General features: G+C 49.0%; 1 protein-coding gene across 1 annotated transcript in view; it reads right to left on the bottom strand.

Annotated features, from left to right (window-relative positions):
• PIK3R4 (phosphoinositide-3-kinase regulatory subunit 4) overlaps positions 1-25,614 on the bottom strand; it is a 1,130,409-nt gene that overhangs the window by 937,058 nt on the left and 167,737 nt on the right. The window contains exon 5 of the mRNA XM_069648735.1: positions 16,988-17,122. Coding sequence (XP_069504836.1) covers positions 16,988-17,122 — 135 coding nt within the window. The remainder of the gene's footprint in view (positions 1-16,987; positions 17,123-25,614) is intronic.

Below are 25,614 nucleotides of genomic sequence, written 5' to 3'. Positions count from 1 at the left end.
ATAGCCATTCGTCCAGTGTTAACGGGGCAAGGACTCTGTCATCCAGCGCCACCTACTGCTTCTTTGTACCCAGAGTGAAGTGGTCCACCAGTATCCTCAGTTGAGAGGCTGTTAGGCAGAATCCTGTGCAGTTCCCTTAGGGACCACTGCAAAAAGATTAAGACTACAGGAGCAAGCAGTAAACCCAATTGGTAACAGTCTGCACCAACCAGATTTACCTGGTAGCTGTGGCTGAGCAGTCAGACTTCTCTCAAGAAGAGTTAAGCAGTATGTAGAGTATACACAATAGGGCTAAACGTACAGTAGAGCCAACAAACACTGACCCGAGCTTTGTATAAAAGTAGAGTTATTTATTTAATAACACACTTGAAGTAATATACTAGCACTCTCAATCAAAAGCAAGTTAAAACAGAGTCAGGTAAAGTATACACACCTCCCTTAATAACTATCAGACAAGTCAGGGTTAAAGCACAACTATTTGTTAAGACAGATGTGAGCGCTTAACCTAGATGGCACTCCAATAGTTTAGGTTAAAAAGGGAGAGAAAAGGCAGAGCATAAAATAAAACTGTTCCCAACACTTTTTAAGAGTTCAGAGCAAGGGAAGAAAGGCAGGTTATACTGCAGAGCCAAAGTTCATAGGCCAGGCCCACTTTAAATGGAGCAAAGCGAAATGGGCCCAGGATCACACGGTTTAAAATGCACTAAAAGTCTTTGCAGAGTTCGAGAAAAAGGTTGGTATAGTTCAAGGAACAAAGTTTAGCAGGTCTGGGGCCAACCCAGTATAGAAGCCAAGGATTTAAGGGTTGCCTTGAGCAATCTGTAGAAAGGGAGGCCAGGCAGGACACAGTACCTTAAATGGGAAGGAAGCTCCAACGGAGGCAGTTGTTCCTGGCAGTGATTGCAGTTCATTGTTCCAGCCAGAGGAAGAGAGGATCTCATTGTGGAGGAAGTTTGGGGTCGTTGCACGGCAAAGGGATGAAACCAGCCGCGGAGTTCCCGATTAAAAGGTGCAGTCCTTTTATTCTCGGTCAAAAGTGGTGAGCTTGGCTATCCGGCCGCCGGGGTGCTTGGCACGGGCGATTCGACCAAGTGACGTCTTTGGAAGCGAAAAAGAACTAACTGTTTGGTCCTACCAGTTCAAAGGGAGAAGACTCTCCAGCAGAAGATCTTCCCTGTCGTTGGAAAAGTGGCGAGTTCGTTGCAGCAGGGCTTCACCGGTGGTGTCGTCGGGTTGCAGGTGGCTCAGCTTCTTCCTCGTCGGATTTTTAGGTCCTGTGGTGACTTCTGAAGTTCCAGTCCCAAAGGCCCTGCTTTTATGCAGAAAACCCCCCATTCATCAGCCTAGCTGTCAATCACACGGCTCACCACTGGGCCAATCAGAGTAAAGTGCGACTTGGGTTGCCGAGGCAACGCAGTCCAGGGTGCCTATTTCCCCCTCCATCCCTCCTATGGAACCCAGACAGAGTGGCACCACTTGGAGGGCTTCTGTGGAGAAGCCGCCAAAATACTGGAACAAAGGGCTCGACCTTGGTCAGAGTTACACAAACGGACACAAACGCCATTTTGGAACCGAGTTCTGGCAAAAAGACCCAACCGCAGATTTAATATTAAATAAATAAAGCAGCGGTATCTTTAACATTGCACCAAAAAGTGGTGCGTTTAAAATCAATGGGAAAATCCCATAAAGAATATTCCTGTGGAATATTTCGCGTGGTAACCACTGCCACCAGCCAGAAACTCGACAAGAGGGGACTGGACAGTGCCCCCTTGGAAACAGACTCAGGGGGCAAATATATTAACCCCTTCCAGTACTTCCACAATATGATGGTTTGTACTGGTTCTGTTCACAATTTTGGACTAGTAAAGCCAATGGTGACTTTACATGCCCTGGGAGACAGTAGTCAGTCCCAGGGTATGGAGTCTATGTTTAGGGGTCACTATGACACCCCTGTGTTACTGCACTGAGGGTGCTGTGTAACACACATTAGGAAAAACAGATGATGCTCTATGGAGTAAAAAGAGGTTACCCCATAGCCATGAACACATACAAAGTCAACGGTACACCTCAAATCATGCCTAAGAGTGGGAAATGGAGTTTCACTCTTAGCAGGAGAAAAAAGCAAACACCAAAAATCCAGCAAAGCTACTGGGGGACTCACTAGGTTTGGGAAATTATCCTTAAAAGAGAATTCTCCCTAACATAGGCCTTATAGTATGTCTCCAAATCCGGGAATCCCACCACACCCCCCATCCTCCTTGGGCCTGGTAAGCACATCATAAGAGATCCTATGGTTCTTACCCTGCCCCCCCCAGAGAAATCGTAGGAAATCGTAGGAGGGTTTGCTTTACCTCCGTAAAAAATGTCTTGGGTACTTGTACCGGGAGCATCTGAAATAAGACGAGGAATTTGGGAAAGAATCACCATTTTCACCAAGTTGAGGCATGCCATTGATGCGAGCCCCGATCCTGCCCGCCTCTCCACGTCCCTTTTGACCGCCGACCACAGGGGGAGAGAGTTATTGGAAAAAAGGTCTTTGGGATTGTGCGTCACCTGAATACCCAAATAACGGAACCCGTCCCTCTGAGTCCGGTAGGGGAGCCTGCTAATATAGTCTACCTCTGTGTCCGATAGATTGCCCGCTATGAACGCCACCGATTTCCCAAGATTAACCTTAACCCCGGAAAGGTCTCCATAGTGTGTTAGACTTTGTAGTACCCGGGGCACCGTCTGGGACGGTTTAGTAATGTAAAGCAGTGCGTGGTCGGCGAACAGGCCAACCTTACAGTGCGAGTGCCCCATCTAGCATCTAGGTTTAGGAGGGAAATGGGCCTATACGAGCCACATTCTGCCTCGTCCTTTCCCGGCTTTGGTATCACAGCAATTAAGGCCTGTAAGAACGTGGGCGGAATTGTATCTCGATCTCTAATTTGATTGAATAGTTTGGCCAACGGTTTTACCAAAGTGGATTGGCATTGTTTATAAAAGTCAGCCATGTATCCATCACCTCCCAGGGCCTTACCAGTTTTTAACCTCTTGATGGCTTCTACTTCCTCCTGTGATATTTCTCCCTCAAGCTCCGAATCCGTCAATCCGGGCAGAGGATATTTAATCAAATACGCCCGGATATCTTTCGAATATAACTCCCTATAGAAGTCTGCAAAGCATTCCACCGTTTCCTCCCCTTTCGTGTGCATGGATCCCCCCTTGTCCCTAACAAGGCTCACCCTCCGTTCCTTTCTACACCACCTTGTCCTTTGTGCCAGAAGGGTCCCCACCTTGTCCCCTCGTTCATAATTTTTTTGCTGCATATACCTCATCTTCTTAATCACTTCCCCTATCAGAACCGTGTGTAGCGCTTGCCTTTTCTCTTGCATTTCTCCCAGGAGGGTCTTGGGTCTTCCCTGTTTGATTGAGCCGGGCCCACAGAGCCCGCAGTTCTTCTCAGAGTTTACTCTCCATAGGTCCCCTTTCGCTCTTGCGTCGGGATCTCTCAGCTATTAGAAGACCCCTGAAAGTAGCCTTTGCTGCCTCCCATACCATTGTCATGACGGTGTCACCATTAGAACTACTGTTCTAATGGTGAGCGGTCTAGTCTTACCTGGAATCATCATGGTGGTGGGAACTTTAAAAACAGACATCCTTTTGTAAATGGAGGCAGTAGGTGGCGGCTGAGTGAGCTGTGGTGCAAGAGTCGGCTGTGGAGGCAGAGGCAGCAGCTGGGAACACAACTGCAGGTCAGCTGTGTGGCAAGTGGAACGCTCGAGACCCGGTTGCAGATATAGAGTTTATGCAGCAGGAAGTGAGGCTAAGAAATGCTGGAGGCCAGTAGCAGCCCGCGAGAGGGAGACCGGAGTGACCGAGTGAAGCGGTCACAAGAATCCTGACTGGCAGGTGAAGCATCACTGTGGAGCAATGCCACAAAGAGCCGCTGGTAGAGGAAGCGAGGGCCCGTACAGGAAGGCAAGAACCCTTAGCGGCAAAGACCTTGCAACGCTGTAAGCTCCAACCAGTGAGTGTGGGAAACACCAGGCTGGAAGGCGCATGTTATGAACATTGTTTTGAATACCCAACAAACAAAGCTTTTACAAGTACTTTTGGATACCGAACAGAGCAATTACAAGTACTTTTGAATGCCGCACGAACTAAGTCTTTATAAATACTTTTGCACGTTGCACAGAGTAAAAGCAAGTTTTAGAGCATGCGTGGGGAGTGAAAGAAAGGTGGTGAAACTAGATGATAACACAAACTATATTATCTGAAATACAAGTGTTTGCAAAGTCAAGAGAAATTCAAGAAGGGCATGGTTTGAGAAACCAGGTATGGGCCAAAGTAAAAACAGCTCAATGAACTGCATGTTATGCGGAAAACAAGCATTGGCAAGAGCCAAAAGGATACAAGAAAGTGCAACCAGTGCATAGTGGCCAAATAAGCCACGGTACAGTGTCAGAAGAGTGTGAAACTGGTGTATGAAATCAAGTCTCACTGTTAGATGGAAGTAGTGGCACATTGTTGATGGAAAGCAGCTAAGAAAGGGGTATTGGTTGCATGACCTATAATGGGTGGACCATTTGGTCTGACAACTGCTCCTGGACAGGGTGTCCCCCTGTATGGAGAAGCCACTGAAAGTGCCCATAAAGGAAAATGTGTTTCACAACAACCTATGTGATTTGGAAGTTAAAACATTGAACTGCCTATGTGAACTAGTGAAAAGAACCAATATAAAAAGTGCTGGGAAGAGTCTCAAGGAACTGTGTTATTTTTGAAAAAGCTGGGAGATTTGAACTCTTGGGGAAGGGAAACCCTGGGGAAGCGGTAGGTGATGCTGATTACAAACTAAGATATGGAAGAAGCTTCGAACACTATTTATTTTGATGCCGACAGCCCTACACATTGTATACAGTCAGTTGTGAGGGCAAGTATAGGTTTTAGACACAGAAATACATTTGATTTGGACTTCCTGACAGAGACTATCCTTAGTTTTCCTTAGGTAGAGAATTCCATCCTTAGCATAGGGCAAGTTAGGCCTTACTCGATCCTGATTTTTAAGTTAATAAAGGTTCTGCATACAAAACTAGAAAGCGTTCTGTTTCCATCTCATGATGCCTTCACACCAGCTTGTTGGCTGCCCAGTGTTGTCCTTTGCGCCGCCGGAATCTGCTTGCTCAGGTTAACCAGTCTCCTGGAGCCATCTTCATCTTTTTTTCACTGCTGGCCGCTGGATCGCACTTCTGCGAAGGATGCTTGTTCATCTATTTGGTGGATGGGGTTGTTGTTGATCTTTGGATCAAGACATTGGGTGGCTAAGCCCTTTAAACCATCCTGCAAAAGAAGACTTTGAACCCACTGTATTGTTTCACCTATCTTGATCTGCCTTTTTGAGTGCTGCCACCGTGACTTATCTCTGGTTGACTGTAGAAACACTAGGATAAATATTTATTGCGATTGTGCTTGCATTACTTAGTACCATTCCAAAGTCAGGTGCAGCTGAAACAATTTGGCATGTGGAATCTCTAGAATGCATGACGTCATCAGTCCCACGAGTTACTGGAATTTTTCCGTAAGGATGCGCTCTTCATGAACTCCTGGTAAAGACTTCAAGATTTCCCTCTTGCACAGTCGCATACAATTCCAATGAATTAGCATCTCTGTATTGGTGTTGAAACAGATTTTTCCATATTCAATGTGAGGCCCAGTGCAAGTGCCTGTTGCACAACTAACGAAACAGGGCTAAGTCGTCCACATCCAGGTAGATGTGTACCCCTTGTAGAAGCAGGTCTGACATAAAAGCGCCCATCAACTTCGTGAAGACCCTCAGGGCCAAAAGTAAGAACCTTATACTGAAAGTGCAAAACCAGAATTGACAGTCAGAGGAACTTCCAATGCGGCCCCTATATGTGCATGTAGATGTCTTGAAGGTCGAGTGCACACAACTAATCCCCCTCTAGTAGAGCCAAGAGGATCTGTCCCAACATGGCCATTTGGACCCTCTGTAGGGAGCAATCTGTTGAACTTTGACAGGTCAATGAAGAACCCCCTTGGAGAGCGCACAAAGTCTAAGCCCTTTTCTATGGTATCCAGTTTCTTCAGCTCCAGTAGTCCTTCTATAAGGTTGGATGAACATTGATGGGGAGGAGAAAGTTGGTGGTGTGGAAGGGAGAGGACGTCCGTAGTCAAAGCCCATCGATGGGGTCCACAGGTCTGACGTTATGGCCTTCCAAGATGGCAGACGGAGTGCTACTCTTCCGCTTGCAGGTGATAGGTGCTGTGGGGCCACTGGAGTGTCAAACCTTAGGTTTGTTCGACTGCGTCTGTGTTTAGGAAGGTCTTTCCTGGCCTCAGTTTCTTTTTTGCAGGGGATTGTGCAATCTGCCACCTTATGCCTCAGCTTCGATTGTATGCCAAGACTCCTCTGAACCCAGTGGTAGCACGTTGTGACCTCTGTTGGTAAGAGTAGGTGGTTCATCTGATGGTGGGGCATGAAATGGCCAAAAGGCTCTTTACCGTCAGTGAGAGTGCCTTTTCTTTCGCGAGTTTGTCATAAGTAGACGGATGTAAATGATTTATGCCATTGAAAGGCAGTGGTCGGACCTTCTCTTGCACATGCGTCTGGGGTGTTCCATGGGCACACTGGCAAAACTCATTGGGCATGTGCCGTGAAGGTCTTTCCCAGAAATGTAGGCAAAATGTAGAGAAAAGGACTGGCAGTTGGGGATGGCAGAGCATGCAGAGGAGGTGCCACATGGGGCATGTAAATGGCGTACCGGCCCAATAAAAGAAAATTTAACAATTTAATGCACTGATTTGCATTGTGCTCCATCCCCGTACCCATTCCGTGGGACATCACAAGAGTATGGAGGAAAGAGGAAATACGAGTACCACTTCTACCATGGTTTACCATTAGAGTTGCATTGGCTCGAATCCATTGTTTTCTATGGGACATACATTTTTCGGCTCTGAAACTCCTGCAGAGTAATTTTTCAAAAAGGTACTTACCTGGACAGTGACATTTATCATGGGTTCCACACTTGGGTCTCTGAGGTATCCCCTATAGCTTACATTTTACCAACTACCACTGATATATTGCACTTTTTAAAATCCCTGAATTACACTCATGGCTCATTGAGTAACATGTATCACTATAGTTTCCATTTATCTAAATCCTTGGAGTGCAATAGGACCTTATGGGTCTGGGAAGGTGTGAGATTCTTCCTTTTGGCAGTCCTCTAGGCCGTGTTGGATGTTGGTTAACCCGGTCTTCTTCCTCTCAGAGCTATATGTGTTTGATGCATTTGCAATATTTCAATGATTTTGTGCTAGAGGATAGAGGAATAAGGAACTAGTTACTTACCTGTAACTGTTGTTCTCCAGCATGGGTCTGGCAAGGATTCACATGCTCCTGAATATTCCCTGTCGTCAGGCTGGGAATCCTCGGTAAAGAAAAAATCATTAACAGTTTCGTTTCTGATATGTCTTTCCGACTAGTAACCAATCACTGGTCTCTGGGTCATACTGCCCCCAGCCAATGACTGCCCTCTCCCTAAGCCCCGCCCCTGGCAGCCATCCTCAGATTTGGTAGCACGTGAAGTGGCAGTATGACCAAGTGAAGAGCCGCAGAGAGGTAGGAGGGAGGGTTCGCATGTGAATCCATGCCAGACCCATGCAGGAGAACAACAGTTACAATTAAGTAACTTGTTCCTTCTCCAGCATGGGGTCTGGCATGGATTCACATGCTCATGAATACAAGAATAGATAGCAGTACACACATGCACAACCACGGGAGGTGGCAAGGCTCAACATTAAGCATTACATAAACTTAACATTAAGCATCTCTTACCTCCTCACCAGGCTCACCTTAAGCGAACAGGTTGCGCAGCACTGCCTGGCCGACTCTGGACTCCTCCCTGGAATCCCGGTTGACGCAGTAGAACCTCGTGAATGTGTGAGTCGACCTCCACGTAGCAGCCCTGCAGATGTCCAGCAGGGCACATCAGACAAGAACGCCGTGGTAGCAGCGATCACTCTGGTCGAATGGGCTCTCGGACGGCCGGGCAACGGTCGGTAAGCCAACCGATGACAGTGCATGACGCAGTCGGAGAGCCATCTGGAAATGGAAGCCTTCGAGAAAGCCTTCCCTTGGTTCACAGGTCCAAAGTTCACAAACACCTGTGATGTCTTCCGAAAACTCTTTGTTCGGTTCACGTAGAACTTCAGCGCTCTAGCTACATCCAGCGAGTGCAAAGTCCTCTCGGCCGGCGACGAAGGCGACGGGAAGAAAACTGGTAACACCAAGGGCTCGTTGAGATGGAAGTCTCACGGCACCTTGGGCATGAAGGAGGGGTGCGTCCTCCGCACCACCCTTGTCTCGTGGAAAGTCAAGTATGGAGGCTTGCAGGATAGGGCCTGAATCTCTCCCACATGTCGTGCAGAGGTGATGGCCACAAGGAACGCTGTCTTCCACGAAAGGAACTTCAACGGAGCCGAATGCAAAGGCTCGAATGCTGGGCCCATGAGCCTGGTCAGCACCGCGTTGAGCTCCCACGCCGGGGCCGTGGCCGGGGCCTTCACCGGCGGGAACGATTGGAAACAGTCCTTTCATAAACTCCTTCACCAGGCGATGAGACCAAAGGGACAGCGGTCCTGCAGTTCTGGTGTATCGGGAAATCGCTGCCAGATGTATCTTGATGGAAGCATGAGCTAGTCCAGCTTTGGCCAGCAACAGCAAGTACGGTAGCACTTGAGGGGCTGTAATCCGCAGAAGGTTAATCTTCTGTGCACGGCACCAGACAGCGAACCTCTTCCACTTGTGTCCGTAGCGCGTTGAGGACGCCCTGGCCTTTGCAAGAAGCTCTCTGCAGTCAGCCGGGATATCGTACCCTCCAAACTCTAGTGCTGCAGGAGCCAGGCCTGCAAGTTCAGCGACTCCGGGTCGTGATGAAGAATGACGCCTCCTTCTCTGGAGAGAAGATCTGCGTCCGTCGACAGTTTGACTGGTGGGGACGCTAACAAGTCCAGAAGGTCCGGGAACCATATCTGTCTCGGCCACGCCGGTGTGACGAGGGTCATCCTGCACCGGGACCTCTTCAGTTGGTTGATGAGTCTGAGCAGCAACGGCAACGGGGGGAACGCATACAGGAACAGGCTGTCCCAGGGGAATGAGAAAGCATCGCCCATGCTCCTCGGCTGGTCGAACCTGCTGGCGGACCTCTGGCACTTGGAGTTCGTCGCCGTCGCAAACAGGTCGATTTGGGGTTTGCCCCATCGCGGGAAGAGTTGATCCACTTGATCCTGGCACAGTTCCCACTCGTGGCACGAGCGCAGCTCCCTGCTGAGTGCGTCGGCAATGGTGTTCTTTATCCCTGCTAGATGAAAAGGTACCAGAAACATCCCCTGGGCAAAGGCCCAGTGCCACAGATCCTACGCTTCCTTGGACAGAGCTGGGGATCTGGTTCCTCCCTGCTTCCGAATGTAGAACATCGTGGTGGTGTTGTCGGTGAAGATCCTCACCACCTTGCCCTTGAGGGATGGGAGAAATGACCTGAGGGCCCAGAACACCGCTCGGAGCTCCAGTATATCCTCCGGGAGCCAAGGCCTCTTACGTGAAGATCTCTGGTGTGCGCTCCCCACTCCTCCAGGGAGGCATCCCTCGTCACCGTCACCTGGTATGCTGGGGTCTGAAAGTCTGTGCCCGCTGCGAGATGCGCGCGGGTGCCCCACCATCGAATAGCTTGGCGGAAAACCTTGTTGAGTGAGATCTTGTCCTCGAAGCTGCCCGTCGCTTGCATCCAACGGGCGTCGAGGAACTCCTGCAGAGGACGCATCCAAAGCCTGCACAGGTGCAACAGATAGATGCAAGAGAACATCATCCCGAGAAGGGACTTGATGGACCTCACCCTGGCCACCTCCGTGGCCAGCAGGTGCTGTACCTTGCCCAGGATGGCCTGTGTCCTTTCCTCCGACGGCGAGGCCAACTGAGCTACTGTATCGAGTTTGGCTCCCAGAAACAGCGCGACCTGTGACGGAACCAGGTGGGATTTGGGGAAGTTGATGGACAATCCAAGGTCCGTGAGCAGCCGGACGGTCATCGCTGGGTGTTAGACGGCGAGTTCCCTTGTCCCTGCTCGGATGAGCCAGTCGTCCAAGTAGGGGTAGACGTGGATCCCCTGCAGGCGCAGCCGCGCCGCCACTGGTGCTAGGCACTTGGTGAACACCCTGGGTGCCGACTTTAATCTGAATGTGAGGGCCTTGAACTGGTAGTGCGGTCCATGGACTACGAACCTGAGAAACTTTCGGTGTCCTTTTAGGATGGGGATGTGAAAGTACGCATCCTCCAAATCCAACGACTATAGGAAATCGCCTTCCTCCAGCTGGCCCAGCACGTGCTGGAGGGTGACCATCCGGAACTTCTGTGCCTTGACATATTTGTTTAGTCGACGCAAGTCCAGGATGGGACGCCAACCTCCTGTCTTCTTTCTGACGAGGAAGTATCTCGAGTATACTCCGGAGCCCCAGTGTCTCCTTGGGACGAGCGCGATGGCTCCTTTCTTGAGCATCGCCCTTACCTCTAACAGCAGTTGAGGGACGTGGTTTTCCTTCCTGGCCACAGGAGGAATTCAAGGGCACTTCTTTAAATATTCCAGAGTGTGCCCGTGAGCCAGGGCATCCAGCACCCAACGGTCGGTGGAGATGGACTCCCACACGCTGATGAACTTCGTCAGCCGGCCTCCCACCGGGGTGCTTCGGTGGGGGCCCGACGCGACGGCCGGTTCAGTCTTGCTTGGAAGCGGCCTTACCGCCTTGGCCTCCTTGGCGACGACGGCGAGATCCACCTGACTTGCCTCGACCCCTGTAAGCTTCTTGCGACGAGGAGCGGGCCGTCTGATGGTACGTCGAGGAGCCACCGCCGAATCCTTTGGCGGCAACTTTCTTGCCTCTGGAGTTCCAAAAGGGCGGCCGCTGTGGCTGCAGAACTCCCAAGGCCCGAGCCGTCTCTGTGTCGGTCTTGATGGCCTGCAGCGACTTATCCACCGTCTTTCCAAACAGATTGTTCCCGTCGAAGGGATGGTCCAAAACCTTGGCTTGCACGTCTTGGCGGAAATCCGTCGCCTTGAGCCACCCCCGCCGTCGAAGGCAAACGCCGTTTCCCAACTGGCGGAAACCAGTGTCGGCAATGTCCGTGGCCACTGTTATGCCGTGGTCCGACTCCACCTCACCCTCATGTAGGATCGCCAGGGCCTCTGCCCTCTTGTCGTCCGGGAGGAAGTCCAACAGGGGGGCTATCTTGTACCACAACTCCCTGTCGTAGCGGTCCACAATCGCTAGGGCGTTGGCCGGCTTAATCGTCGTTGCCACAGATGAGATGACTCGTCGTCCCATGGCAACTAGTTTCTTTCTCTCGCCGTCCGGTGGGGAAGTTGAAGACGAGGCCCCCTCTCGCTTTCTTCTTGACCGCTGCCGAGACGACCGAATCCGGGTTTGGTTGTGCTCTAAGGCACAAAGGGGCACCGTCGGGGACCCGGTACTTATTCTCGTACTGGTCCCTTTAGCAGGCGTAGTGGACGGGTTCTTCAGGAGAGCAAGTCCCTCGTCCCAGATGTCATCCAGCAACAGCACCACGAGGACCGTCTTCCTCTCGGCCTTGCGCCATTGGTAGAGGAAGCCTTCCTTCTTTTCTTCGGGGCAGAGCTGAAAGAGCTCGGACGCCCTGGCAATCATGTCGTGGAAGGAGCCAATTTCGTCGGGCGGGGACGCCCGAGGAATCGGAGACGGGAGGTCAGTCCCGTCATCGCCGCCGTCATCGTCATCATCCGTCCCAGTCGTCGCTGTGTCTGTTCCCGTGTCATCCCTCGGGACCGGGGAAGGCGACAAAGGCTGAGAAGGCCGTCAGGGCTGAAGGGGAGCCGGATGAATTTTCCTCCTCTTGTTTGGAGGGCTTCCCGACGGACCCGGTTCAGCTGGGTCGTTGTTAGGGAGAATTCTCTGTAAAGGCTAATTTCCCAAACCTAGTGAGTCCCCCAGCAGCTTTGCTGGATTTTAGGGGTTTATTTTTTTCTCCTGCTAAGATTGAGACTCTTTTCCTCCCACTCTTAGACATGATTTGCGGTGTTCCTTTGACTTTGTATGTGTTCTATGGGCTATGGGGTCCTTTACCCCATAGGGTTTCATGTGTTTTTGATATGTGGGTTACACAGCACCCTCCGTGCAGTAACCCAGGGGTGTCGTAGCGACCCCCAAACATAGACTCCATACCCTGGGACTGACTACTGTCTCCCAGGGTAGGTAATGTCACCACTGGCTTTACTAGTCTTAAATTGTGAACAGAACCAGTACAAACCATCATATTGTGGACGTACTGGTCGGGGCAATTCGATTGCCCCAGGGTCTGTTGTTCGAGGGGGCACTGTCCAGTCCCCCCCGACCGAGTTTTGGCTGGTGGCAGTGGATACTTTTTATATTCGACCGCGAATATATTCCTATGGGATTTTCCCACTGTTCGAGGCTACCACTTTTTAATATAGCCTCGAACATACCGCCGGTTTATTAAATTAATATAAATTCACCGGTTAGTATTTTTTTGCCGAAACTTGGTTCCAAAATGGCGTTTGTGTTCGCTTCTGTGATTCCAACCCAAGTTGAGCTCTTTGTTCCACCTTTTGGTGGGCTTCTCTACAGAAGCCTCCAAAAGTGGTGCCACTCTGTCTGGGTACCACAGGTGGTGTTGGAGGGGGTTTAGGCACCCTGGACTGAGTTGCCTCGGCAACTCAAGTCGCACTCTTGTGTGATTGGCCCAAGTGGTGAGCCGCCCGGCTCACCACTTAGCATGTTTGATTGACAGCTAGGCTGAATGAATGGGGGTTTTCTGCATAAAAGCAGGGCTTTGGGGACTGGGACTCCAAACGTCGCCACAGGACCTAAAGAATCCGAGGAGGGAGAAGCCGAGCCGACCTGCAACGACGACACCACCGGTGGAGCCCTGTAGAACCGTCTCACCACTTTTCCCGACGACAGAGGAGCTCTCTAGCCCAGAGAGTCTTCTTCCTTTGACTGGTGGGGATAACCAGTTTGCCGGTCTTTTCGCCTTCCTGGACCATCTCGTGGCCGCCCTGCCCGTGCCAAGCACTTCGGCAACTGGAATACCACGGTTTACCACTACCACGTAGAAAAGGGTGGTACCTTGTAACCGGGAAACTCCGCGGCTGATTTCTTCCCTGGCAGCGCAACGACCTTCAGCTTTCCTCCATGTCGAGACCTCCTCTTCCTCTGGACGAAACACCGACTTGCACCCGCTGCCAGGAACAACTGCCCCCGCTGGAGCATTCTTCCCATCTTTAGGTACTGTGTCCCGCCGGGCTTCCCTTGCGACAGATCGTTCGGGGTGACAGTAAATCCTCAACTTTCTAACCTGGGTTGGCCTGCAGCCCGTTAACTAACTTTTCCTGACTTGATCTCAATCTTTTATGAACTATCTACAAAGACTCTTTGGGCATTACCCCACTGTGTGATCCTGGACACATTTCGCTTGCTCTCTCTAAAAGTGGGCCTGGCATTTGAACTTCCTTGCTCTCCAGTAGACTTTGCCTAACCTGCCTCACTGTGGTTCTTTGAAAAGTATTGAAATTGTGTGCTTTCATAACTTTGCCTTTTCCCTCCCTTTTTCTATAACTTATTAGAGTGCCATCTTATGTTAAGCGCTCACCTCTGTCTGGAAATAAGTGGTGTTTCTCACTAAGACTTGTCTAATAAGTAATTAGGGTTGTATATATATATATATATATATTAGTGACTGTGTGTTGAATTTACTTACCTCTTTGTGTGCTAGTGTAATTTACAAGTGTGTCTTTAAATAAATAATTATATACTTTTACACCAAAGCTCTGGTCAGTGTTTGCTTGTGCTACTGTATCCCTGTACCTATTGTGTATACTCTTTATACTGCCTAACTCATCTTGAGAGTGGTCTGACTGCTCAGCCACAGCTACCAGGTAAATCTGGGTGGTACAGACTGCTATCAATTGGGTTTACTGCCAACCACATGTAGTCCTAAATCTTTTGCAGTGTTCCCTAAGGGAACTGCACAGGTTTCTGCTTAACAGTCGTCCATCGGGGGGGTAGGGGCAGTCTCAAACTTATCTCCGTGCATAAGGCTTGGATGGCCGTCAAAATGGCCGCCGAGTTGTCTTGCGGCTCGGGCTGTGACAGGCGTGCCGGGAGCGACGGCTGTTCCACCTCCACGGGAACCTCGTCGTCGCCACCCTCACTCTCGTCGTCCCCCTCGTCGGGATTCCTCCCGTGGGACCAGGCCTCTTCCAAATTCTCGGTCAGTTCCTCCTCGGAGGTCGTGTCTGTAACGGCCACCGGCCCCCCCCCTCTTTTTCCACCGGGGTCTTCACGGGGGTCTTCTCGATGGGCTTAAAAGAGGATTCCCTCCACGGAGGCAGGGAAACACTGGGCCCTGAGGTCGCCTCCACTGGTGTAGCCTCCACAGGCTTCGCCAGGACCGCAGCGACTCCCTCAATCGAGGCCTTGGCCGGGATCAAGGCCTTCACCAACTTGGGTGCGCTTGAGGCCTTCACCTTAGGGGGAGGGTCACTGCCTCGCTCCCCTTCGGCCTGCTCCTTCGAGATCGACCGGGGCCTCTCCAGAAGCTTAGCTGGGTTCTCGGATTTTCTCTTCCCCAAGCCAGAGCGCTGGCTCGCGGTTGATGGCGTCAATGAAGGAGCGCCCTGCCTGGCAGCCGAGGAGCCCGACCGTTTTTGCGCTCCCGGTGCCCGCAGACTCGCGGTGCTTTGCCTTCTGTTGGGCCCCCATCACCGGGGCGCCCTAACAGGACTTAGAAGACCGCTCAAACTTTTTCTTCTTCTTCTCAACTGCTGGGCTCTTGCCTTCCAGCCAGTTGGAGAGACGGGTCCAACGATCCCTCATAGTCCTATCCGACATGTTCATGCAAAACGCACAGTCCTTCTCCACGTGCGTTTTGTCCTCGTGGAGACAATAAAGGCATTTTGAATGCTCGTCCTCGAACAAATTCTGTAGGTTGCATCCAGGGCAGATCCTCACCAGTTTGCCGTGAGTCGAGCTTCCCTTCTCCTGGGCCATGTTCCTCTCGTCCGCGAGGTAGGCCTCAAAACTTCTGGAATCCTCCAAGAAGCATAACTCGACGAAAACTTCACCCTTGATGGGCGTAGATAAATCCGAAACGGGTTCCCGTTGATCGGAAGTAGAAACGGTGGAGCTTGGGGCTCGATTAAACCAAAAAATGAGATAAATCTCTTTGAAAAAGCACCAAACGCAGTAAAAGCTCCAGAGCTATAGCACGAGGACTCCCAACACTTGAACGTGCGGTAAAAATCTGAGGATGGCTGCCAGGGGCGGGGCTTAGGGAGTGGGCAGTCATTGGCTGGGGGCAGTATAACCCAGAGACCAGTGATTGGTTACTACTAAGAAAGACAGATCAGAAACGAAACCGATACTGATTTTTTCTTTACCGAGGATTCCCAGCCTGACGACAGGGAATATTCATGAGCATGTGAATCCATGCCAGACCCATGCTGGAGAACGGGGCTTTGTGGTATTTTGGATCCTGAATATGATAATGTATGTTTCTATGTTTTGGTTTCCCTGGTCTACTCACCCCTTAAAACCTATATATATATATATATATTGTCCAACACAAGATAGTGGATTTATATTTTAAGTGTTAGGAGTACAACTCTAAGGGCCTCATAAAGAGTTGGGTGGTACTTCGGCGGATTTACTGCCGGAATACCGCCCAACTGAATTACTGTTACCGCCACTTGGTTAGCCAGAATTACTGCCGGATTACAAATGGTGGAGGAAATCCCCATTTTTTTGAGTCTGCTGATTTTTCGGCAGAGCCTTAGAGGATTTACCTCCGACATGATGCTGGATGTACATCTTTCACTCCAGGGCCATACTCGTAGTATGGTGGAGCGGGAGTATTGGCAGTAATACCATTACTGCCAATTTTGTATCATTCTGCCATACTTGGAATGACGTCCAAAGTATTTATTTTGACCTAATATATATTCTATTCATGATCTTTAAAAAAGGTGGGTTGCTTTCTATATACCAGTGTAGTGTGTTCGTTGAGGATAACTATTGGGAATAACTGTACTCCGGGCTCCAAATAGGTTTTTGAATTGAGTTTTGTACTCCCTATTTTTTGGTGTTGGGAGTAACATCATTTTTAGGGAGTAAAAACATGTTATTCCTATTATCAATGAGAATATTTTGTAGGCGAGTAAAACATATATTTAAACTCTAAAATAACATCTTTTCATAAGACATCTATGCATTTACTAAATTGCCATATAAAAAGTTGCATTTTAGCAAGCGCATCAGTGGGCAGGGTTTACAAAGATTTCCTATGCCAATTAGGATGAAAACGTACACACTTACCAGTTAGGGAGTTTAAGTTCCTCTTCATTTTGAGGGAGTGAAAGTGGCAGGCTTGCCGCTTCTCTGTAGGCCTGACTTCACTACAGGCCTTACTTCTTCCACTAGAGTAAGCCTGCCCGCTCCGCCAAGGCTACCCGTGAGAATGTGGTCTTTCCTTGTGGTTGGAACCCTGTTTCACCTTAGATTAGATGGTTCCAGAGTCCTGAGAGGGTTCTCCCTAACAGCATGTTTTACTCAAACAAACGTTCTTCAATGCTCAACTGATAAATCAAAGGAGGCAGGGGTCATGGTGGCCTTCCATCATGCTAATATGAAAGCAAAGGTAGTACTGATTTAACAGCCGATGGGGAAGAGGGGTCTGGAGACTCAGACTCCTTGCAGTGCTTCAAAACAAAAAATAATAAGGAATGAAATTACTTGGAAACGAATGGCCAAGTGAAAAAACACTATGGGAAGTTTGCAAGGTGCAATTATAGCTCTTAACAAGTACTGGTGGCCACCCATCCTTTCCTTCCAGAACGCATATTATGTATGGAGTGTCTTCAGCACAACCGTGTTGCAAAATTACCTGTGTCATAGTTTCCACCAGGGTGTGAAACCTCGTCCATTTCTTCACTGCCGGGGTCATTTTCCATATTGAGGTTTTTAAGCTGCACAAGCTCCAAAAACCGAAGGGCAGTTTCTGCGAGCAAAGCAATGTTTTCTGAAACATACAATCACAAATACATTTTTTAAATATTTTTTAAAAAAATGTTTATATTGCTATCACAATGCGTTTGGCAACTTGTACTACCCCCAGCACAAAACAAACTCTAACCGCACTCTGCTTACTTGCGTCTTGCTTCTATGGTAAATCTGTGAGAACAGCTCACTTAAAATGCTAGGATTTCTATTTGCAAGGGTTTTATTTAATTACAAAGGAATTTCTGAAACGGTGTTGCAAGAACGGCATTTCTTATCATATAACGACTTGTGATTGTGCTTTGAGACAGGCACTCCATTTCCCAGAATCTCCCTCTCTCTAAATGTCTTTTAGATGATTTTTTTCTCCATACTTGGAAGGGCCAAGGCGACCCACCACTGTATAAAGATTCGCCTCAAGTGAGGCAGTCTTTCGCAAGGTTGAACTAGGGACATACAATTGTCTCCTGCACCAATTAAAAAGTGGCCCACAGTTGCAAATGGCAATTAATTCCTTTTGTGATAGACTGAGTAGTACCCATCGAGTCGGGTCTTTTGTAGACTTCAGCTTCTTTAAAACATATTTTTTGCTGCAAAACTGTCCCCGAAACTAAATGGACCATCAGTGCTGGAAAATGAAAAATGCATCACCCTCTGTTAGACAGTAGGGATTGCAGGGAGTAGGCTTAAGACAGTTGATGGGCTGCCGGTGTGAAATCTGCTCTCATTTCTCAGCAGCCCGATCAGACACCAACTTGCCGCCTTTCAAAACAAAAACGCGACTATTACATTCTCGTTTACTGTGGTCAGTAACATCACGAAGGCCAGAACTTCTGGAAAAGTCTGCCGTTCGCTTGTTTCAGCTACCATGCGCAGAGCAACCTCAACTCAAACGCTAGTTGTCCTGCCAAGTTTTCGTTTAGAAGCCAAATATAATATAGCATGCTAATAAGCAATTCCAATGACATACGCGGAACTAAAAACGTGCTTTACAACTAACTTTTCAGCAAGCCTGTTTAAATAATCAGCGTTTCTCAACAGAGCTGCTATTTTCTGTAGAACACTGGGTGCAGTACTCAGCAGAGGTACGGGGTATGCTGTGCAGAGGTTCTGGCGTGAAGGGCTGCTACAGCTTGTGAGGATGCTATGCGTAATGGGCAAAGAAAGCTGCAGTAGCTGGACTGGGTTAGGTGGCCATGAATGGCACGACCAGGTCCCAGTGCAGCTTCCGGGAAACAGCTGGATCTTGAGACACAGCACCTGTCTGGTAACAGCCTGGGGATCCACAGTGGGGATCCATGATATTTTAATAAGTCCTCCGTTTTCTTGGCTACTTGGAGTTTGGGATCTGAAAGAGAACGGGCTGGCTTGGAGGTGGCTGTTGGGTTGATGGATGTGAATTGCAGGAACCTGAACTAGTGTGCAGGTGAACGCCTAGGGCTGGGTTCTGCAACTACCAAGATGCCTATGTGGATTAGGGCAGATGGGATTTTTAGTCTAGAACATCTGTAGACTTTAACAAAACGAAAGGAGCGATTCTTGGAATTAAATCAACCTCTGGAATAGCTCTAGTGAACGCTCCAGACCATTGTTCTTTAATTTGCCATGACATTACAGGAAGGGAAAGACCATATGCAAATCAGGCTTGGTCCCACCTCAAAAGGGTACATGACCACAACAACCCCAGACATGTTTGGGCCCCTATTGGGCCTCATCAGTGAGATGCACCACGGATCTCTAGACACAGAAAGCTTGGGACATGCATCTATCTGGGCATACCCGTCTCACTTGGGAGGACGAGCAAAAAACCCAAAAAAGAGCGATGGCTGGAACTGTCACCCTCACTCCATTCTCTCACACACAGCCCTTTCTCCCAGCACACTCTAGCTCACTTATTCTCACACACACTCTCACAATGACAGCCCGAGTCACTGCATTAGTACCTTTCTTTCTCACATTCAACACCACAAAAAATACCCTCCAACACCACCACAAATTCCTTAGCACTCTGCTCCGCTTTCCATCCTCCTCCTAGCCCCTCGGTCCGCCTACCGCCTGACCTCACTGAAACACCTTTCACATTGTCCTGTCTCTGTGTCTTCCTGTTTCCTTCATTCCCTCCCCTGTCCATTGGTTCAGTGACTCATGACTCTACAAGCCAATATAGGTATGGTATGGTATATGAACGTATAAAGCACAACTGGGACCCAATGGGTATCCTGGCGCTGGGTATCCTGGCGCTAGGTAAACAAGAAAGGCAGACGTTGATAAAAATGAATAAAGCAGAAAAAAATAAGAAGCCCCCAGATAACGAGCCACTATGATGAACCAAGAAGTTTTTTACTTATTTCCTAAAAGCCAGGTAACCGTCAGTTGCCCTAAGAGGCAGCGGAAGGCTGTTCTAGTTTAGGCACCACCACAGAAAAGGCACGGCCGCCCACCCTACTCTTTTGAAATCAAGGGACAGTCAGAAAGCCTATCCGCAGAGCGCAGTGCTCGAAATGGATTATATTTGCTGAAGGGACCCGGCACCTTTGCCATAGTAGGCCTGATGTATTAGCCACAGGGTCTTGAATTTAATTCTCCAATTGACAGGAAGCCGCCATGCCACCCGGTACAGCTGTAACCATCCTCTAAGCCTGTCTGTATCCAACACCCCTGCAGTATATGTATTCTACTGTTAGCTCTGAAAATCTGCTGCAGAACAAACAAAATCCTCCCAAGCACCGAAGCTGGGAGAAGGTGGGTGCCCTGGTGAACCAAGCAAACAGGTATGCAAAGGGGCAAGGGGACGCTGGGAACCAGAAAAAGTGGTGGCAAACAAAAAAGGGGGGGGAGAAATACCCCAAACCTAGGGTTTGGGACCCCGACCAGCAGAGGAGATGGTGGCAAGTACCGACTCCAGATACCTCTAGGTCAAGCCGACCCATGAAGTATGTGTAAGTTGAGGCTTTCGCTGCTACTTTGACTGACTTGCACCCTGACACAGCCCTCTCTAACCTTTATGTCTCTATCTCTAACACTCTGGATGTCCTTGCCCCGGTCATGAGGATCCGCTTAAAGCCCAAATCCAAGTGCAACTCTTGGTACGATTCCGACCTCGCCGCCCTTAAAGGCAAGTGTAGAGCGGCGGAGAGGAATTAGGGGGCATCGGGCGCAGCCCATGACAAACTAGCCTGCCACCTGCTCCAAAGGCAGTACAGATTCGGTCCTCTCTAAGAACAGAGCCTACATCTAAGCCTGCATCTCTGCAGCATTTAACAATTTAAACGTACCGTTTAAAATCTGCAAGGAGCTGGCCAATCCTGCTGCAGTCTGTACCTCTCCTGTTCACTCCCAGGTCTTCTGCACAACCATTCCCACTCATTTTACTACTAAAACCAGGACATCCTGGGTACCCTCTCCCTCCTCCTCTGCCACTTCTGGCCCGTCTGAGGTTGTCACTCTACCTCCTTTCTCCTCTTCACCCCAGACGATGTTTCTATGACAAGTTCGATCTATGAAAGTCTTGTCAAAGCAGGTTCTGCCCCTGCTCATCCAGAACCATCAAGGACCACATCAATACACTCGCCCCAGCCTTGGCCGATTTCTGCAATCACTCCTTTGCCACTGGAACTTTCCCCCCTTAAGCACTCTTGTGCACCCCCTTGTAAAGAAGACCTCGGCCGGTCCTTCCGATACGGCTAACTATCGTCCGATCTCCATCAATCCTTTCCTGGGCAAACTGTTGGAAAGCTGGCCATCTCCCAGCTTAATCTACATACTGAATCTGTTGGTAGCCTCCATGACCACCAATCTGGCTGCCAGAAGCAGAGGAACGCATCTCCTGAACACCGTGAAGGCTTTCTCACCAATCTTGAGTCTAATCTCCCGTCTGTCTTCATTCTTCTCGATCTATCCTCTGCTTTTGACACGTTTAACCATGCCATCCTGCTCAATCGCCTCTTCGACAACCCTGGTATTACTGATCAGACCCTGGCCTGGTTGACCAACTTTCTCACCAACCCTCTCCGGTCCAACTGGGGTCTTTCCTCTCTTCTATCTCTCTCTCTCTCTACTTGTGGTGTTCCCCAGGGATCTAAGCTCTCTCCCTGGCTCTTCAACCACTACCTGGCACCTCTTGCCCACTTAATTGCTACTTTCTGCTCCAATTTTCAATGTTATGCAGATGTCACTCAGCTCTCTTTCAGGCTCCCCTCAGCCACCTCAGCTCCTTCTCTCATACGAGATTGTCTGGCCGCAATTCAGGAATGGTATGCTGCCAATGTCCTCTGCCTTAATAGCAGTAAGACTGTGATCATCCTCATTGGGACACCCGCTCCCTCCCTTCCTCTCTCTCTCTCTGGCCGCTACAGTTGACAGATAGAAGGGGAGGGGGAGAACTGCAGACGCTGGGCTGCAACACAACCTGTACGGACTCCAAGAACCATGCTGAAGGGAAGCACGCCGTAGGAGACGGTGTTGAAGAAAGCCCAAACATGGGAGAAAGAAGCCCAGGTGAAGACGGTTCGTCACCCAAGAACAGAAGGCAGTGGGAACCACGTACCATAGAAAGGAACACAGCGTAAACGCAGTGGCTGTTGGGACGCATACCGAGCCAGCAAGTTGAGAAGACCCAGGGCAAAGGAATGCAAGAAGCAACCGGCAAGCGCAGGGAAGACAGGCAGGTTGCCTGCAAGCCTAAGCCACTTCGTGAGAATAACGCAGAAGATCACAGCAGGACTACATGATTCTCTGGATCACTTCATACCAGCATGACTGATCCGCGGAGGTCCGCCAGACATGGTCCTGCACTACCTTGCACCACTGATAACTTAATGGTACACTCCACAGAGGAACAATTTAACTGGAAACACATCTGATGCAATGATAAGATAACTGTGCACTACAAAGGCATGCGTCCCCTATCTGGACCTTTCCAATCACCAGTCATCACCTCCTCACCTTGATCCCACTCCCTGGCTCCCACCTCTATCCAGACGGCCCCAAGCGGAACTGGAATGGCCTAAGCAACCCGCTGCATGTCCGAGACACTCCAACATCCTGCCCCTTGAGCCATCCAGACTGACCATCAGCCTTCAAGGTATGCCCTCTCTGCCGGTTTCCAGCGGCATAGCCTTTGGCGATTGCACCCCAACACCTGCCACACCAGCTCTGTTGCTCCCTAAACCCACCCTGTTCCTGCCCCCTCTCATTACCTCTCCTCCTCTTACCCACCCTCATCAGGTCCACACTTACCTACTACCTAATCCCACCCCTTCTGTGTCCCAACTCCAAATCATCTCTATTCCCTGCACCCTGCCTAACACCCCACCTCATTCCCTACCGTTAGCCACTTCCCCACAAGCTCTCCCTCGATTAGGCACACAAAATACAGCTAACTTACGATCCCGTATGGCAGCCCCTGAGCCTCAACCAACGCACAAGCTCATCCTGGTCACGGGTGTTTCCAGACTCCTCAGACTTTCTTCCTGCATTGCACCCCCCTCCGCCCCTCCTCCCTTTCATGCACGCCTAAGCCACCAAACCGATCGACTGGACAAACCAAGAGGCAGTGTTGCCTTTTTTATTTTTTTATTTCTCATCCTCTCTGTCACTTTGTTTTTATAGAATTTATCGGCTTGTTTCCAAGTGTTTTCCTTAGATTGATGTATAATCCAGATTAGGTCTAGCCTGCGCTTCTCTTTTTTCAGAACAACTAGTTCATGACTAAACCATTTTTGGTGAACAGAATTTTCTTAAACCAGTCTGTTTTTTAGGGGTGCTACCTTATCAACCAGAGCAGTGAGTCTTCCTTGATATTCCTTGAGAAGATGTTCGGCCGAGTCTTCATCAAATGTTTCCCTCATGATGGTATTGCGGCAGGATGAGAGCTTGGCAGGGTCTATGTTTTTATAATTCCTACCACAAATAGATTTAGCTGGGTTATGATACTTATTGTGCTACTTAGGCAGTTGGATATGCCATTCTATGGAATGGTGGTCCGACCAGATACATGGTAGGGTTTGCTCAATCTGGGCAGTTAGATCATTGGTGCACACCCATTCGAGAATGATTTTTGTCATCGGTAGGTTTGTTGTTAATAACTTTAAATTGGGCGTTGTTTAAGTCCCTTTCTAGTTGCATGGCTTCTTTGTCGGTTTTGTCGCCTTTCCAGTGATTAAAGTCGCTGAGGAGGAGTGTGGTGCAATGGGCGCTTTTTAGTGGATTCAGGATATGAATTAGTTCCTCATTGAATTTGGGTATTATTTTAGGTGGCCTGTAGATTAAAACGATGTTAATACAGCTGTTGGGGTTTGGTGTCATTTTGGCTAACAGAATGTCACAGTCTTGACAGGCAATGGGAGAGGAAAACGAGCATAGCTTTGTTTTTGCTATTATTGCCACACCCCCTCCCATTCCAGATTCCCTATTTTTGCAAAGCATGGAATATCCTAAGGGGACTGCTAAATTGATATGTGGCCCACTTGTGTTTTGTATCCAGGTTTCAGTTAAGCATAAAATGTCCAATTTTATTTCAACAATCATGTCATGTATGTTGGTTGCATGGTTGTTCAAAGATCTGGGTCCAAAATACCTTCAGCTATCCCTCCGCAAATACCTCCCCTCTCGAGCTCTTTGCTCCTCTACCTCTAACTCACTCCGGGTCAATCGTTTTTCAAAGAAGCGAGCTGGGGGTAGATCTCTATCTTCGGCTGGGGCCTCCCTCTGGAACTGCCTCCCTGCCACTCTAAAACTTGAGGAGAACCATCTCCGGTTCCGGCAGCACCTCAAAACCTTCTGCCTTCTCTTCCCCTTCTCCCCTGCTGATCTGCTCTCTTGGCACTGTGCACCTGGTCACCCTCTGTCCCCTGGGCCCAGGTACCTGCTCACCCTGCCACCTTCCTGCACTGCCTCCTGGCCACCCCTTGCACTGGGGACTGTATCTGTACCCATACAGTCCCCCCCCATTTTTCTTCTTTTTCTGCACTTATTCAGACTTACCCAGTCTGCTGCCTTAAACACAGCACTTGCCACTTGCTGGCTGCACTACCACAGTATGCCTCAATTTTCTATTTATTTTTATTTATTTTATTTATCTGCGCTCCTAGGCTCTGCACTTTCCACTCTCCCCCTTCCATGCACTTTTTCCCCTTTTCCCTTTCCCATGCACTTGCGCGTTCTCAATGTCACTGGGCCTAGTAAGATCGTTTTTATGTTGTGCTGTGTTCTCCCTTGTTCCCCACCCTTGCCTAGTCGCGCTCTGAAACACTTGTGTACGAGCGCGATACAAATAAAATATCATATCATATCATATCTAGTATTTAAGAGAGACATTTTTAAGGGCGTTCCTGGCATTTGTCCAAGCGAGGGGTGGTCTAGACTCGTCAGAGTATTGGATTTAAGAGTTTTTGTACTTGTTGTGACGCCTCTTGGTGCTATATTTACTTTTTGCTGTTGCTTTGGGAAATCAGAGTTGGAGTTTGTTTGTTTGTTTTATTATTTGTAATGCTCACCTAAGCCAGAGGTAGTAGGGCGCAAGAGCAACAAGAGGATTGTATAGCTTAGATTACATAAGGCATTGTAGATAAAGTACAGCTGTAGTTACAGTCCTGGACACATCATCAACATTACACAAAATACAATAAGTCATATTTACACTCAATATTCAAGAGTTAAAAGTTGGTTTGTCTTTCTGTGTTAATTGACGTCTGTTTGTACAGGAGCAGGTGGGACGTTGTAAGAGACGGATGGAAAGGAGATATTCGTCACTTGAGGCCCGTTTTTCTTTCTGATTTAAAACAGTGTCAGTGTTAAGGGGGCCAATATTGCCATAGTCAAGTTTGGTAAATTTCAATTTATTGATAAGGGCGATGCGATTCGCTCATATTATAGGCAGGTCAGTGATTCGCCCTCATGGTATCCCATTTTGGGGTAGGTACAGGTCTAGACAACGCAGCAAATAGTCAGAGTAAAAGATTTGTTTTACCTGAGGACTGAAGAGTCAGGGCGCCGATTCGCAGAGAACGGCGAAGACCGTCTTGTCACAGAAGCGCCAGCGGTGAATCGCCTGATGTTTCTTTAAATGTGACAGTGCGAATTGTGGGAAATGTAGTTCCCACAAGGATCGTTGCTCCTTGAATACCCCAGAGTGATTTTTCTCTCTGTGCTAACAAAAGTTAGAATTCACAACGGATTACACTTGTTATAGCAAACTTGCTTGTAGCACACTAGCTAATCGGGCACACAGAACACACGGAAAGTTAGCTGCCGCCCGCGAGGACTTGCTTCAGAAGAAGAATGCTATGATGAGACAGTAGCGTGTCAGGACCAATCACGAACAATACAATAATAAAGATACAGGGTCATAAAACCTGCCACCATGTTTGTGCTACCAAGTGACTTCAACTTAGGTTTCAATAACGCCTCTGACTCTAGAGTAACCGATCTCACTAACCAGCTTACTGAGAAGAATTTCTCCCAACACATTTCCTCCCTGACCCATACCAAAGGGTGCATTCTCGACTGGCTCCT

Source organism: Ambystoma mexicanum, chromosome 2q, assembly GCF_040938575.1.
Source record: "Ambystoma mexicanum isolate Mex_15411 chromosome 2q, UKY_AmexF1_1, whole genome shotgun sequence".
Lineage (NCBI taxonomy): Eukaryota > Metazoa > Chordata > Amphibia > Caudata > Ambystomatidae > Ambystoma > Ambystoma mexicanum.
This window is presented reverse-complemented; position numbering and strand designations above follow the sequence as displayed.